The sequence below is a fragment of the Ranitomeya imitator genome, chromosome 4 (genome assembly GCF_032444005.1).
Source record: "Ranitomeya imitator isolate aRanImi1 chromosome 4, aRanImi1.pri, whole genome shotgun sequence".
Lineage (NCBI taxonomy): Eukaryota > Metazoa > Chordata > Amphibia > Anura > Dendrobatidae > Ranitomeya > Ranitomeya imitator.
Window position 1 is genome coordinate 492,763,081 of NC_091285.1, and position 17,033 is coordinate 492,780,113.

The 17,033-nt window shown below is 43.3% G+C and overlaps 1 protein-coding gene across 1 annotated transcript in view; it reads left to right on the forward strand.

The window, feature by feature from the left end:
* Positions 1–17,033, forward strand: part of MYO5C (myosin VC) — a 337,314-nt gene that overhangs the window by 265,759 nt on the left and 54,522 nt on the right. Inside the window, exons 30-31 of the mRNA XM_069765981.1 lie at positions 15,101–15,194; positions 15,520–15,583. Of these exons, the coding sequence (XP_069622082.1) occupies positions 15,101–15,194; positions 15,520–15,583 (158 nt within the window). The remainder of the gene's footprint in view (positions 1–15,100; positions 15,195–15,519; positions 15,584–17,033) is intronic.

The window sequence follows — 17,033 nt, forward strand, 5'->3', positions numbered from 1 at the left end:
CATGACTGTTTTTTCATGTAAAAAATACCAAAAATACTTATTTGAGATTTTTTTTTACCTTTAACGTCACCCAGCCATATTCTGTACTAACTCAATTGAAAAAGAAACTGAAGTCATTTTAGGTGGAAAAATAAATATCACAAAACCATAATAATGTGGTTGCATAAGTGTAAATAAAAATATCAAAGGAAAAGAAAAAACAAACCAAACAAAATCAAGAAAATGTAAGGTATTAACTCCAAATTTAAATAGAATTATATCTATATTGTGTTACACTCTGTTAGGTGCCAAAATCAGGGACAAGGGATATAAAGATATATGATTAATAATTAAGTAAAGGTAGGCAATGGTGTTCAAAAGTCCTGCATAGGTGTGAAGAAAACTATATGTTTCATACTTCTGCATCTCTACAGTGAAACTGGTGGAACATACCATATTTTCCGGCGTATAAGACGACTGGGCGTATAAGACAACCCCCCAACTTTTCCAGTTAAAATATAAAATCTTCTTAAAAGTCGGGGGTCTTCTTATATGCCATGTGTCGTCTTATAGGGCCGGTGACTAATGTGCCTTTTGGGGGGAGAGTGATCCCGATGACGAAGAGGGGGCGTCTCACAGGAAAGTGTGAGTGGAGTATCCCCCATTACCTCATTGTAGCTGCAGCGTGGGGTCTCTGTGCTGGGGAGCGGCAGCGGCTGCTCCTCTTTGTGCCGCGTGGGTGCTGTGCAGCGGCAGCTCCTCTTCGTGCAGCGTCAGGGCTCTGTGCTTTGGGGATGCATATCTTCGTGCAACGTCGGGGCTCCTCCGGCATTTCCTCAAAGCCCGGCGGAGGCACTGGCAGCTCCATTGCTGCGATCCAGTGGCCTCCGGGAAAATGGCCGCTGGGGGCGGCGCATGCTCAGATTCAGATCTCGTCTCCCGAGATCTCGGGATGAGATCTGAATCTGAGCATGTGCCGCCCCCAGCGGCCATTTTCCTGGAGGCCACCGCATCGCAACAATGGAGTTGCCGGTGCCTCCGGGCTTTGAGGAATTGGGAAATCCCGGAGGAGCCCAGACTCTTCACGAAGATATGCCGCCCCACAGCACAGTTCCCTGACGCTCTGACGATTACTTTCCTGTGAGATGTCCCCTCTTCATCATCGGGACCACTCCCCCCCCACCCACCATATACACATTGGTGTCTGCACCTGGCGTATAAGACGACCCCCGACTTTTAAGAAGATTTTCAGGGGTTAAAAAGTCGTCTTATACGCCGGAAAATACGGTATATGGTTTTGTAATCGCTCATTGTATGCCATACTCATTTTTGAATGTCCCAAGTGTATAAATTGTTATGGTATGCGCATTTTTTATAATTTTTTTTTACAGCATAACCATACCTACACCAGTACAGTGTGTAGAATGGTGAACAGGTTTCTAAGTTCATTAACTTCCAATGCAAGTTCACACAGACTTAAATTTTACTTTTTAAGATTTATTATTTTATATTTAATTCAGAGTGTTGAGCAGAAGGCAGCATTTTCTTATTAAAGGGAACCTGTCACCCCCAAAATCGATGGTGAGGTAAGCTCACCATCATCAGGGGCTTATCTACAGCATTCTGTAATGCTGTAGATGAGCCGCCGATGTTACCTGAAAGAGGAGAAAAAGAGGTTAGATTACACTCACCCACGGGCGGTCCCGCTGCGGTCTAGTCAAATGGGAGTCTCAGGTCCGCTCCGGCGCCTCCCATCTTCATTCCATGACGTCCTCTTCAGGTCTTCACGCCGCGGCTGCAGCGCAGGTGTACTTTGTCTGCCCTGTTGAGGGCAGAGCAAAGTACTGCAGTGCGCAGGCGTGGGGACTCTCTGACCTTTCCTCAACAGGGCAGACAAAGTACGCCTGCGCTGGAACCACGGCGTGAAGACCAGAAGAGGACGTCATGGAATGAAGATGGGAGGCGCCTGAGCGGACCTGAGACACCCATTTGACCAGACCGCAGCGGGACCGCCCCTGGGTGAGTATAATCTAACCTCTTTTTCTCCTCTTTCAGGTTACATCAGGGGCTTATCTACAGCATTACAGAATGCTGTAGATAAGCCCCTGATGACGGTGGGCTTACCTCACCATCGATTTTGGGGGTGACAGGTTCCCTTTAAGGATGTCTGTTATGACCTGGTGGTCAGGACAATAATGGACCTGGTGGTTAAGAGCACACGGAATGACCTGATAGTTACCGATAATAAGGACGAGCTCTGGGACGTGGGAACTCTGCTGACTGCAATCCCTAAACCTATCAAACACACTAGAAATACCCGTGGATTGCGCCTATGCAACTCGGCACAGCCTAAGAAACTAGCTAGCCCTGAAGATAGAAAAATAAAGCCTACCTTGCCTCAGAGAAATTCCCCAAAGGAAAAGGCAGCCCCCCACATATAATGACGATGAGTAAAGATGAAAATACAAACACAGAGATGAAATAGATTTAGCAAAGTGAGGCCCGACTTACTGAACAGACCGAGGATAGGAAAGGTTACTTTGCGGTCAGCACAAAAACCTACAAAAAGACCACGCAGAGGGCGCAAAAAGACCCTCCGCACCGAGTCACGGTGCGGAGGCGCTCCCTCTGCGTCCCAGAGCTTCCAGCAAGCAAGACAACAAATTAAATAGCAAGCTGGACAGAAAAATAGAAAACCCAAGAAATACAAGCTGGAACTTAGCTTCTGATGGGAAGACAGGTCACAAGAACGATCCAGGAGTGAACTAGACCAATACTGGAACATTGACAGGTGGCATGGAGCAAAGATCTAAGTGGAGTTAAATAGAGCAGCAGCTAACGAATTAACCTCGTCACCTGTGAAACTCAGAAACACCCACCAGAGGAAGTCCATGGACAGAACCAGCTGAAGTACCATTCATGACCACAGGAGGGAGCCCGACAACAGAATTCACAACAGATGTCTATGTATTTTTTTGCATTAACCATACCCTCCACAATATGAAGCCTTACAACACCATTGGCTGCCATACAGCCTCAGACCATTACTTTCATCAGATGTTTCACAGAGAAGCTCAAACACTCTGGCTTGTACTCTTCATGTGGGAACCTTCTCACATAAGACTTGCCATCATTTCCTAAAATGCAAAAAGTGCTTTCATCACTAAATAGCACTTTTTCCCACTCCTCCTTCCTCCATTTTAAACATTTCAATGCCCACAGTTTTCGCCTTTGTCTTTGTATGGCTGTCATCAATGGCTTCTTTCGGGCCTTGCACCCTCTCAATCCTGCTTCCAAACATCTCTTCCTAACAGTTGATGTTGCTACCTCAATATTGCACTTATCTTGCCATTCTCGCAGAAGCTGAGGAGAGGTGAGCTTTCGATTGGCAAGGGATGTTCTTATCAGTACTCTATCCTCCCTTTTAGTTGACTTTCTGGGCCGACCAGATCTTGGCCTGTCCTGGGTAATTCCAAGCTGCTTATGTTTCTGCAAAATTCTTACGACTGTACTCTGATTACAGCCGACCTTCCTTGCGATCTGTGGGCCAGTATAACCCTCTTCATGTATCACCACAACTCGCACACGATCCTCCGCTGACAAAAATCTGAAGGCTCCCATCATAAAACTCTACAGTATGATTCACTAGATAGAACAACAGATAAAACAAACAAACAAAGCAGCAGATGTAATGCAATGTAGTGCAATGTTATTGGCTGCCATATCCAGGTTATGATTGGTCACAAGAACCTCATCTGTGATTGGCTAATTTTGGATCTGAAGCTGTACAATATTTAGTTCTGCTTTCAATTCCCATATTGTTGCAATAATTTCAGGCAAAACTGCTTCAAAAGCTAAAAATATTACAGGGAGAGAATGCAAAATTGTATTCTGAACAAAACCATATATAATATGTCATATTAGCATCAAAGATATTCGACAGAAAACGTTTAAAACTTGAAAAATCAATCAATTTATCCTATGCGGGACTTTTGAACACCACTGTAGGTAATATATAAAGCTATCTAAACCTTTCAAGGCTCAGTTCGTATTGGCGAGCTTCCCGAGGTTCGCCAAACAGTTCATTGAACATATCCGAATCCAATTGAATTCAATTGGACGCAAAACTGAATACAAAACAATACCTACAGTGGGCCCAAAAAGCTGCCAAAACAGGGGCAGACACCAGAAAAAGTGGCATCAATTAATCCAGAGTACAAATGGTATAATTGAGCAGCATGGATTCATGGGACAAGGCTTGGACCATCATTTATAACTTAAACATTGATCAGTAACAGGTTGATGAGTGACAGGTGTAGGCTTGGTGCTCTGAGATCCCTGCCAAATTCAGGCAACACACTTGAAGGCGACCCAATTTGGAGTCCAAACATTTCCAAAAATTAGGAGTAGACAGCAGGAAAAGTGGCATCAATTGACCCATAGTAGTTACCGATTTTTTTCTGCTTTTATAAAATTTTGCTCGTGTTTCCGATCACAAAACTAAATGTGCCATATTCATGCTGAATTTGTTTGGCTATAGTTTTTCGGAAAAATTAGCTCATCTTTACGAACTACCCCTAAATATCCCTCAGTGAAGCATGGTGGAGGCAGCATTATACTCTGAGGATTTTGTCGGCAGCTGGAACTGGGGTTTTAGTCAAAATGGAAGGAATTAAGAACAATTTCAAATACCTGTCAATTTTTCAGCAAAACTTTCAGGCCTCTACTATAGAGACAATGAAGAGGAACTTCACCTATCAGATTGACAACAACCCTATACATACCTCCAAATCAATAAAATAATGATTTTCCAGGAGATCAAGATTTTGGAATGTCCCAGCCTGAGCCAGTCCTGAATCCAATTGAAAATTTGTGATTATATATGAAGAGGGCACTGTACACACAATCTGCCACATTAGGAGTGAAACTGCAAGAAAGAGTTGGCAAAGATTGCCAATTCTAGATGTGCCATGCTGATAGAGTCCTACCCAAAAAGACTGAAAGCTGTCATAAATGCAAGGGGTACTTCAATAAGCTATTAGTTCAAAGGTGTGCATATTTAAGCAACCACCTTACATTACTACTTTTTACTTTTTCCACTTGAAAAGATTTCAGTTAATTTTTTTATTGAATTGTACAGATTATGTCTGACTTTAAAGGTAGAAAAATTTCTGAAAATTCTTATTGGTATGATTTTTTTTACATGAAAAAAACTCTGGTATTTTAACAGCGGGGTGTATACTTTTTTTATCCACTGTATTTCATCATTTCCTAATTTAATCAGTGTAGGTCTCACTGCTGAGACGTCCATGTTTTTAAAATGATGGTGCTTCATTGCAAGACAAGAGTTAAAACCCAGCCTCAGTGCCCAAAATGAATACCACAGAGCTCTGCTGTGCAATATCATTATATCATGGCATATCATAGTGTTGTGGTACAGTGGGTACGGAAAGTATTCAGACCCCTTTAAGTTTTTCACTCTTTGTTTCATTGCAGCCATTTGGTAAATTCAAAAAAGTTCATTTTTTTCATTAATGTACATTCTGCACTCCATCTTGACTGAAAAAAAACAGAAATATAGAAATTTTTGCAGATTTATTAAAAAAGAAAAATTGAAATATCACATGGTCATTAAGTATTCAGACTCTTTGCTCAGTATTGAGTAGAAACACCCTTTTGAGCTAGTACAGCCATAAGTCTTCTTGGGAATGATGCACCGAGTTTTTCACACCTGGATTTGGGGATCCTCTACCATTCTTCTTTGCAGATCCTCTTCAGTTACGTCAGGTTGGATGGTGAATGTTGGTGGGGATGCTCAATTGGGTTTAGGTCAGGGATCTGGCTGGGCCAGTCAAGAATGGTCACAGAGTTGTTCTGAAGCCACTCCTTCGTTATTTCAGCCATGTGCTTAGGGTCATTGTCTTGTTGGAAGGTGAACCTTCGGCCAAGTCTGAGGTCCAGAGCACGCTGGAAGAGGTTTTCATCCAGGATATCTCTGTACTTGGCCGCATTCATGTTTCCTTCAATGGCAACAAGTCATCCTGTCCTGCACCTGAAAAACACCCCCGTAGCATGATGCTGCCACTACCATGTTTCGCTGTTGGGATTGTATTGGCCAGCTGACGAGCAGTGCCTGGTTTTCTCCACACATACCGCTTAGAATTATCGCCAAAAAGGTCTATTTTCATCTCATCAAACCAGAGAATCTTATTTCTAATAGTCTGGAAGTCCTTCATGTGTTTTGTTTAGCAAACTCTATGCGGACTTTCATATGTCTTGCACTGAGGAGTGGCTTCCGTTAGGCCACTCTGCCATAAAGGCCCGACTGGTGGAGAGCTACAGTGATAGTTGACTTTATGGAACTTTCTTCCATCTCCCTACTGCATCTCTGGAGCTCAGCCACAGTGATCTTGGGGTTCTTCTTTACCTCTCTCACCAATCCTCTTTTCCCACGATTGCTCAGTTTGGCTGGACAGCCAGGTCTAGGAAGACTTCTGGTGGTCCCAAACTTCATCCATTTAACCCCTCTCTGACCTTAGACGTACTGTCCCGTCGAGGTGCCTTGGGCCTATCTGACCCTCGACGGGATAGTACGTCATAGCGATCGGCCGCGCTATCGCAGCTGACATCTGGCAGAATGTGCCAGGAGCGGTCACAGACTGCCCCCGGCACTTTAACCCCCGGCACACCGCGATCAAACATGATCGCGGTGCAGGGAAGCATCGCGCAGGGAGGGGGCTCCCTGCGTGCTTCCCTGAGCCCCCCACAGCAACGCGATGTGATCGTGTTGCTGCGAGAGTCTCCTTACCTCCCTCCCTGCTCCAGGCCCGGATCCAAGATGGCTGCGGCATCTGGGTCCTGCAGGGAGGGAGGTGGCTTACCAAGTGCCTGCTCAGAGCCGCTAAAAAACCCGCTATAAAAGTAAATCAAACCTCCCTTCATCACCCCCTTAGTTAGGGAAAAATAAAAATTAAAAAAAATATATATTTATTTCCATTTTCCCATTAGGGTTAGGGCTAGGGTTAGGGCTAGGATTAGGGCTAGGGTTAGAGCTAGGGTTAGGGCTAGGGTTAGGGTTAGGGCTAGGGTTAAGGCTACAGTTAGGGTTGGGGCTAAAGTTAGGGTTAGGGTTGGGGCTAAAGTTAGGGTTAGGGTTTGTATTACATTTACGGTTGGGAATAGGGTTGGGATTAGGGTTAGGGGTGTGTCTGGGTTAGGGGTGTGGTTAGGGTTACCGTTGGGATTAGGGTTAGGGGTGTGTTTGGATTAGGGTTTCAGTAATAATTGGGGGGTTTCCACTGTTTAGGCACATCAGGGGCTCTCCAAACGCGACATGGCATCCGATCTCAATTCCAGCCAATTCTGCGTTGAAAAAGTAAAACAGTGCTCCCTCCCTTCCGAGCTCTCCCTTGTGCCCAAACAGGCGTTTACCCCAACATATGGGGTATCAGCGTACTCAGGACAAATTGGACAACAACTTTTGGGGTCCAATTTCTCCTGTTACCCTTGGGAAAATACAAAACTGGGGGCTAAAAAATAATTTTTGTGGGAAAAAAAAGGATTTTTTTATTTTCTCGGCTCTGCGTTATAAACTGTAGTGAAACACTTGGGGGTTCAAAGTTCTCACAACACATCTACATAAGTTCCTTGGGGGGTCTAGTTTCCAATATGGGGTCACTTGTGGGGGGTTTCTACGGTTTAGGTACATTAGGGGCTCTGCAAACGCAATGTGACGCCTGCAGACCAATCCATCTAAGTCTGCATTCCAAATGATGCTCCTTCCCTTCCGAGCTCTGCCATGCGCTCAAACAGTGGTTCCCCCCACATATGGGGTATCAGCGTACTCAGAACAAATTGGACAACAACTTTTGGGGTCCAATTTCACCTGTTACCCTCGGGAAAATACAAAACTGGGGCTAAAAAATAATTTTTGTGGGAAAAAATGTTTGTTTTATTTTTACGGCTCTGCATTATAAACTTCTGTGAAGACCTTGGCGAGTCAAAATGCTCACCACACATCCAGATAGGTTCCTTAGGGGGTCTACTTTCCAAAATGGTGTCACTTGTGGGGGGTTTCTACTGTTTAGGTACATTAGGGGCTCTGCAAACTTAATGTGACGCCTGCAGACCATTACATCTAAGTCTGCATTCCAAATGGCGCTCCTTCCCTTCCGAGCCCTCCCATGCGCCCAAACGGTGGTTCCCTCCCACATATGGGTATCAGCGTACTCAGGACAAATTGGACAACAACTTTTATGGTCCAATTTCTCATGTTACCTTCGGAAAAATACAAAACTGGGGGCTAAAACTAAAAAATAATTTTTGTGGGAAAAAAATTTTGTTTTATTTTTACGGCTCTGCATTATAGACTTCTGTGAAGCCCTTGGTGGGTCAAAGTGCTCACCACACATCCAGATAAGTTCCTTAGGGGGTCTACTTTCCAAAATGGTGTCACTTGTGGGGGGTTTCAATGTTTAGGCACATCAGTGGCTCTCCAAATGCAACATGGCGTCCCGTCTCAATTCCTGTCAATTTTGCATTGAAACTCAGGACAAATTGTACAACAACTTTTGAGGTCCATTTTGTCCTGTTACCCTTTGAGGTCTTCTCTTTCCCTTTGGAAAATTAAAAATTGGGGGCAAAAATATGATTTTTGTGAAAAAATATGATTTTTTATTTTTACAGTTCTGCATTATAAACTTCTGTGAAGCACTTGGTGGGTCAAAGTGCTCACCACACCTCTAGATAAGTTCTTTAGGGGGTCTACTTTCCAAAATGGTGTCACTTGTGGGGGGTTTCAATGTTTAGGCACATCAGGGGCTCTCCAAACGCAACATGGTGTCCCATCTCGATTCCAGTCAATTTTGCATTGAAAAGTCAAATGGCGCTCCTTCGCTTCCGAGCCCTGTCATGCGCCCAAACATTGGTTTACCCCCACATATGGGGTATCGGCGTACTCAGGAGAAATTGTACAACAACTTTTGGGGTCCATTTTGTCCTGTTACCCTTGGTAAAATAAAACAAATTGGAGGTGAAGTAATTTTTTTGTGAAACAAAGTTAAATGTTCATTTTTATTTAAACATTCCAAAAATTCCTGTGAAACACCTGAAGGGTTAATAAACTTCTTGAATGTGGTTTTTTCTACCTTGAGGGGTGCAGTTTTTAGAATGGTGTCACACTTGGGTATTTTCTATCATATAGACCCCTCAAAATGACTTCAAATGAGATGTGGTCCCTAAAAAAAAATGGTGTTCCATTTTCACTCCAGATCGGGTGAAAGGGTTAACTCCCATTTCACCCGATCTGCAGGGACAGGGGGAGTGGAAGTTTAGCCCAGCGGGGGTGGCTTCACCCCCCCGTGGCTACGATCGCTCTGATTGGCTGTTGAAAGTGAAACTGCCAATCAGCGATTTGTAATATTTCACCTATTATAACTGGTGAAATATTACATTCCAGCCATGGCCGATGCTGCAATATCATCGGCCATGGCTGGAAACACTAATGTGCCCCCACCCCACCGATCGCCCCCCCAGCCCTCCGATCTGTCCGGTACACTGCTCCGGCTCCCCTCCGTCCTGTGCTCCGCTCCCACCCCGTGCTCTTGTCCGCTCCCCCCGTACTCCAATCACCCCCCCTGCACTCCGATCCACCCCCCTCCGTGCTCCGTTACACCCCCCGTGCTCCGTTCCACCCTCCCGTGCTCCGTTCCACACCCCCCCCGTGCTCCGTTCCACCCCTACTGCGCTCCGATCCACCCCCCCATGCTCCGATCCCCTCCCCCCGTGCTCCCCCCCACCCCATCATACTTACCGATCCTGCCGGGGTCCGTCCGTCTTCTCCCCGGGCGCCGCCATCTTCCAAAATGGCGCAGTGCGCCCGCCGAATCTGCCGGCCGGCAGATTCGTTCCAAAGTGCATTTTGATCACTGAGATAGATTATATCTCAGTGATTAAAATAAAAAAAATAATAAATGACCCCCCCCCCCCCCTTTGTCACCCCCATAGGTAGGGACAATAAAAAAAATAAAGAATTTTTTTTTTTCCACTAATGTTAGAATAGGGTTAGGGGTAGGGTTAGGGTTAGGGCTAGGGTTAGGGTTAGGGGTAAGGCTGGGGTTAGGGTTAGGGTTTCGGTATGTGCACACGTATTCTGGTCCTCTGCGGATTTTTCCGCTGCGGATTTGATAAATCCGCAGTGCTAAACTGCTGTGGATTTATGGCGGATTTACCGCGTTTTTTCTGCGCATTTCACTGCGGTTTTACAACTGCGATTTTCTATTTGAGCAGCTGTAAAACCGCTGCGGAATCCGCACAAAGAAGTGACATGCTGCGGAATGTAAACCGCTGCGTTTCCGTGCAGTTTTTCCGCAGCATGTGTACAGCGATTTTTGTTTCCCATAGGTTTACATTGAACTGTAAACTCATGGGAAACTGCTGCGGATCCGCAGCGTTTTCCGTAGCGTGTGCACATACCTTTAGAATTAGGCTATGTGCACACGGTGCGGATTTGGCTGCGGATCCGCAGCAGTGTTCCATCAGGTTTACAGTACCATGTAAACATATGGAAACCAAATCCGCTGTGCCCATGGTGCGGAAAATACAGCGCGGAAACGCTGCGTTGTATTTTCCGCAGCATGTCAATTCTTTGTGCGGATTCCGCAGCGTTTTACACCTGTTCCTCAATAGGAATCCGCAGGTGAAATCCGCACAAAAAACACTGGAAATCCGCGGAAAATCCGCAGGTAAAACGCAGTGCCTTTTACCAGCGGATTTTTAAAAAATGATGCTGAAAAATCTCACACGAATCCGCAACGTGGGCACATAGCCTTAGGGTTAGAGTTGGAATTAGGGTTGTGGTTAGGGGTGTGATTAGGGTTATGGCTACAGTTGGGATTAGGGTTAGGGGTGTGTTGGGGTTAGTGTTGGAGGTAGAATTGAGGGGTTTCCACTGTTTAGGCACATCAGGGGTCTCCAAACGCAACATGGCGCCACCATTGATTCCAGCCAATCTCGTATTCAAAAAGTCAAATGGTGCTCCCTCACTTCCGAGCCCCGACGTGTGCCCAAACAGTGGTTTACCCCCACATATGGGGTACCAGCATACTCAGGATAAACTGCGCAACAATTACTGGGGTCCATAAAAAAATGCTTGCTTAAACATCATTTTTGAGGAAAGAAAAATGATTTTTTATTTTCACGGCTCTACGTTGTAAACGTCTGTGAAGCACTTGGGGGTTCAAAGTGCTCACCACATATCTAGATAAGTTCCTTTCGGGGTCTAGTTTCCAAAATGGGGTCACTTGTGGGGGGTTTCTACTGTTTAGCCACATCAGGGGCTCTGCAAACGCAACGTGACGCCCGCAGACCATTCCATCAAAGTCTGCATTTCAAAAGTCACTACTTCCCTTCTGAGCCCCGAAGTGTGCCCAAACAGTGGTTTACCTCCACATATGGGGTATGAGCATACTCAGGAGAAACTGGACAACAACTTTTGGGGTCCAATTTCTCCTGTAACCCTTGGGAAAATAAAAAATTCTGGGCTAAATAATTATTTTTGAGGAAAGAAAACGTATTTATTATTTTCACGGCTCTGCATTATAAACTTCTATGAAGCACTTGGGGGTTCAAAGTGCTCACCACACATCTAGATAAGTTCCTTTTGGGGTCTAGTTTCCAAAATAGGGTCACTTGTGGGGGGTTTCTACTGTTTAGCCACATCAGGGGCTCTGCAAACGCAACGTGACGCCCGCAGAGCATTCCATCAAAGTCTGCATTTCAAAACGTCACTACTCCAATTCCGAGCCCCGGCATGTGCCCAAACAGTAGTTTACCCCCACATATGGGGTATCACCGTACTCAGGAGAAACTGGACAACAACTTTTGGGGTCAAATTTCTCCTGTTACCCTTTGTAAAATAAAAAATTGCAGGCTAAAAGATCATTTTTGAGAAAATATTTTTTTATTTTTATTTTCATGGCTTTGCGTTATAAACTTCTGTGAAGCACTTGGGGGTTCAAAGTCCTCACCACACATCTAGATTAGTTCCTTTGGTGGACTAGTTTCCAACATGGGGTCATTTCTGGGGGATCTCCAATGTTTAGGCACACAGGGGCTCTCCAAACGTGACATGGTGTCCGCTAATGATTGGAGCTAATTTTCCATTTAAAAAGTCAAATGGCGTGCCTTCCCTTCCGAGCCCTGCCGTGCGCCCAAACAGTGGTTTACCCCCACATATGGGGTATCAGCGTACTCAGGACAAACTGGACAACAACATTTGGGGTCCAATTCCTCCTATTACCCTTGGCAAAATAGGAAATTCCAGGCTAAAAAATCATTTTTGAGGAAAGAAAAATTATTTTTTATTTTCATGGCTCTGCGTTATAAACTTCTGTGAAGCACCTGGGGGTTTAAAGTACTCAATATGCATCTAGATAAGTTCCTTGGGGGGTCTAGTTTCCAAAATGGGGTCACTTGTGGGGGAGCTCCAATGTTTAGGCACACAGGGGCTCTCCAAACGCGACATGGTGTCCGCTAACAATTGGAGCTAATTTTCCATTCAAAAAGTCAAATGGCGCGCCTTCCCTTCCGAGCCCTGCCGAGTGCCCAAACAGTGGTTTACCCCCACATATGAGGTATCGGCGTACTCGGGAGAAATTGCCCAACAAATTTTATGATCCATTTTATCCTATTGCCCATGTGAAAATGAAAAAATTGAGGCGAAAAGAATTTTTTTGTGAAAAAAAAGTACTTTTTCATTTTTACAGAACAATTTGTGAAGCACCTGAGGGTTTAAAGTGCTCACTAGGCATCTAAATAAGTTCCTTGGGGGGGTCTAGTTTCCAAAATGGGGTCACTTGTGGGGGAGCGCCAATGTTTAGGCACACAGGAGCTCTCTAAACGCGACATGGTGTCCGCTAACGATGGAGATAATTTTTCATTCAAAAAGTCAAATGGTTCTCCTTCCCTTCCGAGCCTTACCATGTGCCCAAACAGTGGTTTACCCCCACATATGAGGTATCAGTGTACTCAGGAGAAATTGCCCAACAAATTTTAGGATCCATTTTATCCTGTTGCCCATGTGAAAATGAAAAAATTGAGGCTAAAAGAATTTTTTTGTGAAAAAAAAGTACTTTTTCATTTTTACGGATCAATTTGTGAAGCACCTGGGGGTTCAAAGTGCTCACTATGCATCTAGATAAGTTCCTTGGGGCGTCTAGTTTCCAAAATGGGGTCACTTGTGGGGGAGCTCCAATTTTTAGGCACACGGGGGCTCTCCAAACGTGACATGGTGTCCGCTAAAGAGTGGAGCCAATTTTTGATTCAAAAAGTCAAATGGCGCTCCTACCCTTCCAAGCCCTGCCGTGCGCCCAAACAGTGGTTTACCCCCACATATGAGGTATCAGCGTACTCAGGACAAATTGGACAACAACTTTCGTTGTTCAGTTTCTCCTTTTACCATTGGGAAAATAAAAAAATTGTTGCTAAAAGATAATTTTTGTGACTAAAAAGTTAAATGTTCATTTTTTCCTTCCATGTTGCTTCTGCTGCTGTGAAGCACCTGAAGGGTTAATAAACTTCTTGAATGTGGTTTTGAGTACCTTGAGGGGTGCAGTTTTTAGAATGGTGTCACTTTTGGGTATTTTCAGCCATATAGACCCCTCAAACTGACTTCAAATGTGAGGTGGTCCCTAAAAAAAATGGTTTTGTAAATTTCGTTGTAAAAATGAGAAATCGCTGGTCAAATTTTAACCCTTATAACTTCCTAGCAAAAAAAAATTTTGTTTCCAAAATTGTGCTGATGTAAAGTAAACATGTGGGAAATGTTATTTATTAACTATTTTGTGTCACATAACTCTCTGGTTTAACAGAATAAAAATTCAAAATGTGAAAATTGCGAAATTTTCGCCAAATTTCCGTTTTTGTCACAAATAAACGCAGAATTTATTGACCTAAATTTACCACTAACATGAAGCCCAATATGTCACGAAAAAACAATCTCAGAACCGCTAGGATCCGTTGAAGCGTTCCTGAGTTATTACCTCATAAAGGGACACTGGTCAGAATTGCAAAAAACGGCAAGGTCTTTAAGGTCAAAATAGGCTGGGTCATGAAGGGGTTAAACACAGCTGCACTCCAATGAAGGAGTAGAACCATCTCAAGGAGGATCACAAGGAAATGGACAGCATGTGACTTAAATATGCGTGTCTGACAAAGGGTCTACATTTCTACATTTGTTTTTTTTCAGTCAAGATGGGGTGCAGACTGTACATTAATGAGAAAAAATGAACTTTTTTGAATTTACCAAATGGCTGCAATGAAACAAAGAATGAAAAATTTAAAGGGGTCTGAATACTTTCCATACCCACTGTATGCCTGATGCTGAACAGTCCCACAAAGGTCATTATGTTTGTGTCATGGCTCTACTCAAGGGTTCGATCCGGTGACCTCTGCTATGGGTTGGTTTCCTTCTCTGTTGGACCACAGCCTGTGTTGTCTCTGCCCAACTGCTGATAATGTCTTTCTTTCGATTTGCTGTTTTTCTTCTGTGTAGAGGTTTTTCTCTTCCTCCTTTGGTTTGTCCTATCACATCTTTGGAGGGGCTTTTTATACTCTCCTGGCACATGCAGTCTTTTCTGGCTATATTCCAATGTAGATGGATGTTTGGAGACCCAGTTCCCTTCTGAAGTGTTATCTTGCTGATGTGTTGTCTATTGCTTCTCCTGTGGTTTGATTGCGTGTTCCCCTTCCCAGCATTTTACCCATTTTCTTACATTTAGGGTCTGGTGGTTTCCACTGATACCAAAAGTCTTTCCTTCTTTGTTTCACGCATGAATGTGTGAACACTACCTTAGCCCTGTGTGTCACCCTGTGTCTGTGTACACTACATTCTGTTGTTGTTTTGGGTTACACTCTAAGGTATGGTTGAGGGTGCCGTTAAGGACAGAAGGGGTCAGTGTTGCTTAATTTTAATATTGGATTGCAAAAGGTTCTTTAGTATATGGTAAGAACAAGTCAGAAATAACCATTATTATTATTATTTTATACAGAATACTCTTACAGTTTACACACACAATTCTGACATTTTGTTTATTGATCTTTGATTCTTTATTTTATCTTCAAGATAATAGAATCTCTCAATACTAAGATTTCTGATCTTGAGAAAGAAAACATGGATCTTCAAGGTTGTCTTTATGAACAAAATATGAAAATGCCAGGTACTGTAATACTAGTTTTTCTAATGTAGCATATTTTCTAGAGTAAATGATTTATAAAATTTGCTTACAAAAACTAAGACATTTAGAGAAAATTCTATTCCCTAGTAAACATTCACATTAGATTATATAGAGACCCTCCTATTTATTTACCCTGGGTTGAGCATTTGTAACACTTGGCAATTTTTCCCATTTATAGATGATGAGGCAACCCCTTGACTCCTCTTTAACTCCATTACTATTTTATTTCATTTAAAAAATTTGTGCACATAATTTCTACTTATCCTTTTTTATTTACTGCATATGCATTGGATCTCTCACCAACCAGACAATGGAGAAAAAATATCCAACCATAAATATTTCCACCAGGCAGAAGAAGACATGTCTCAGAAGTAAGTAATTACAACTTTTCCTGTGTAAGCCTTGTTCTTCCATGGGTTCAGTCATCAAAAACAAAGAGCCCATTGGTTCTTTTGGTGACAATAAGAGGTCATTGGAGGTCTTTTTCTATAATGAAATGCCTATGACTCTGACATCATTGTTTTGGACTTTCTGGACTGCAGCATTGCCATAACGGCTACATTGCATTATCCTTATCTGGCAACAGGTGCACTGAAATATATCAAGAAGGTCTTTCATACTCCTGGCAAAGTTACTGCTTTAAAACAGAAGTGTAGAAATTTCAAGCAGCAGTGATTAGGGAAATGTTGAATCCTGATGTGCGTCTAATAAACTAAGTTCCAGTGATTTATTTTCTTGTACTTCTGCTTGGCTAAGACTTTATAGATATAATCACCTGGTTGAGGTGTATAATAAATCTCAATGCTTTTAAAAGGTTGCAGTTTCAATCTTCTCTTAAATAACGATTTCTTTACAATGTATTAACATTACAGGAACTCTGGTTCCACTTATTACAGGTAGCAATTCTAAAAGTCATTATCAACACACTAAAGGGTTTTGCTCCATTTGCAGACAATAGTGCAAAGGCATCTCTCCCCACTAACCAGCTCTCCTGCTTTGCTGTAATGAGAGGCAAAACAAGTTCCTGGTTTTGACTTCCTATCCTAAGTCATGAGACAATGCCCTTTTAAGGGTCAATTTTGACATGTAAGATTGCTAGTCCTCCTCTTCTCTTCTTCCCTGAATAGGCTATTGACATATTTAAATTTCCAGGAAATTATTGCATAAACTATACAGTTAGGGCCAGAAATATTTGGACAGTGACACAATTTTCGCGAGTTGGGCTCTGCATGCCACCACATTGGATTTGAAATGAAACCTCTACAACAGAATTCAAGTGCAGATTGTAACGTTTAATTTGAAGGGTTGAACAAAAATATCTGATAGAAAATGTAGGAATTGTACACATTTCTTTACAAACACTCCACATTTTAAGAGGTCAAAAGTAATTGGACAAATAAACATAACCCAAACAAAATATTTTTATTTTCAATATTTTGTTGCAAATCCTTTGGAGGCAATCACTGCCTTAAGTCTGGAACCCATGGACATCACCAAACGCTGGGTTTCCTCCTTCTTAATGCTTTGCCAGGCCTTTACAGCCGCAGCCTTCAGGTCTTGCTTGTTTGTGGGTCTTTCCGTCTTAAGTCTGGATTTGAGCAAGTGAAATGCATGCTCAATTGGGTTTAGATCTGGAGATTGACTTGGCCATTGCAGAATGTTGCACTTTTTGGCACTCATGAACTCGTGGGTAGCTTTGGCTGTATGCTTGGGGTCATTGTCCATCTGTACTATGAAGCGCCGTCCAATCAACTTTGCAGCATTTGGCTGAATCTGGGCTGAAAGTATATCCCGGTACACTTCAGAATTCATCCGGCTACT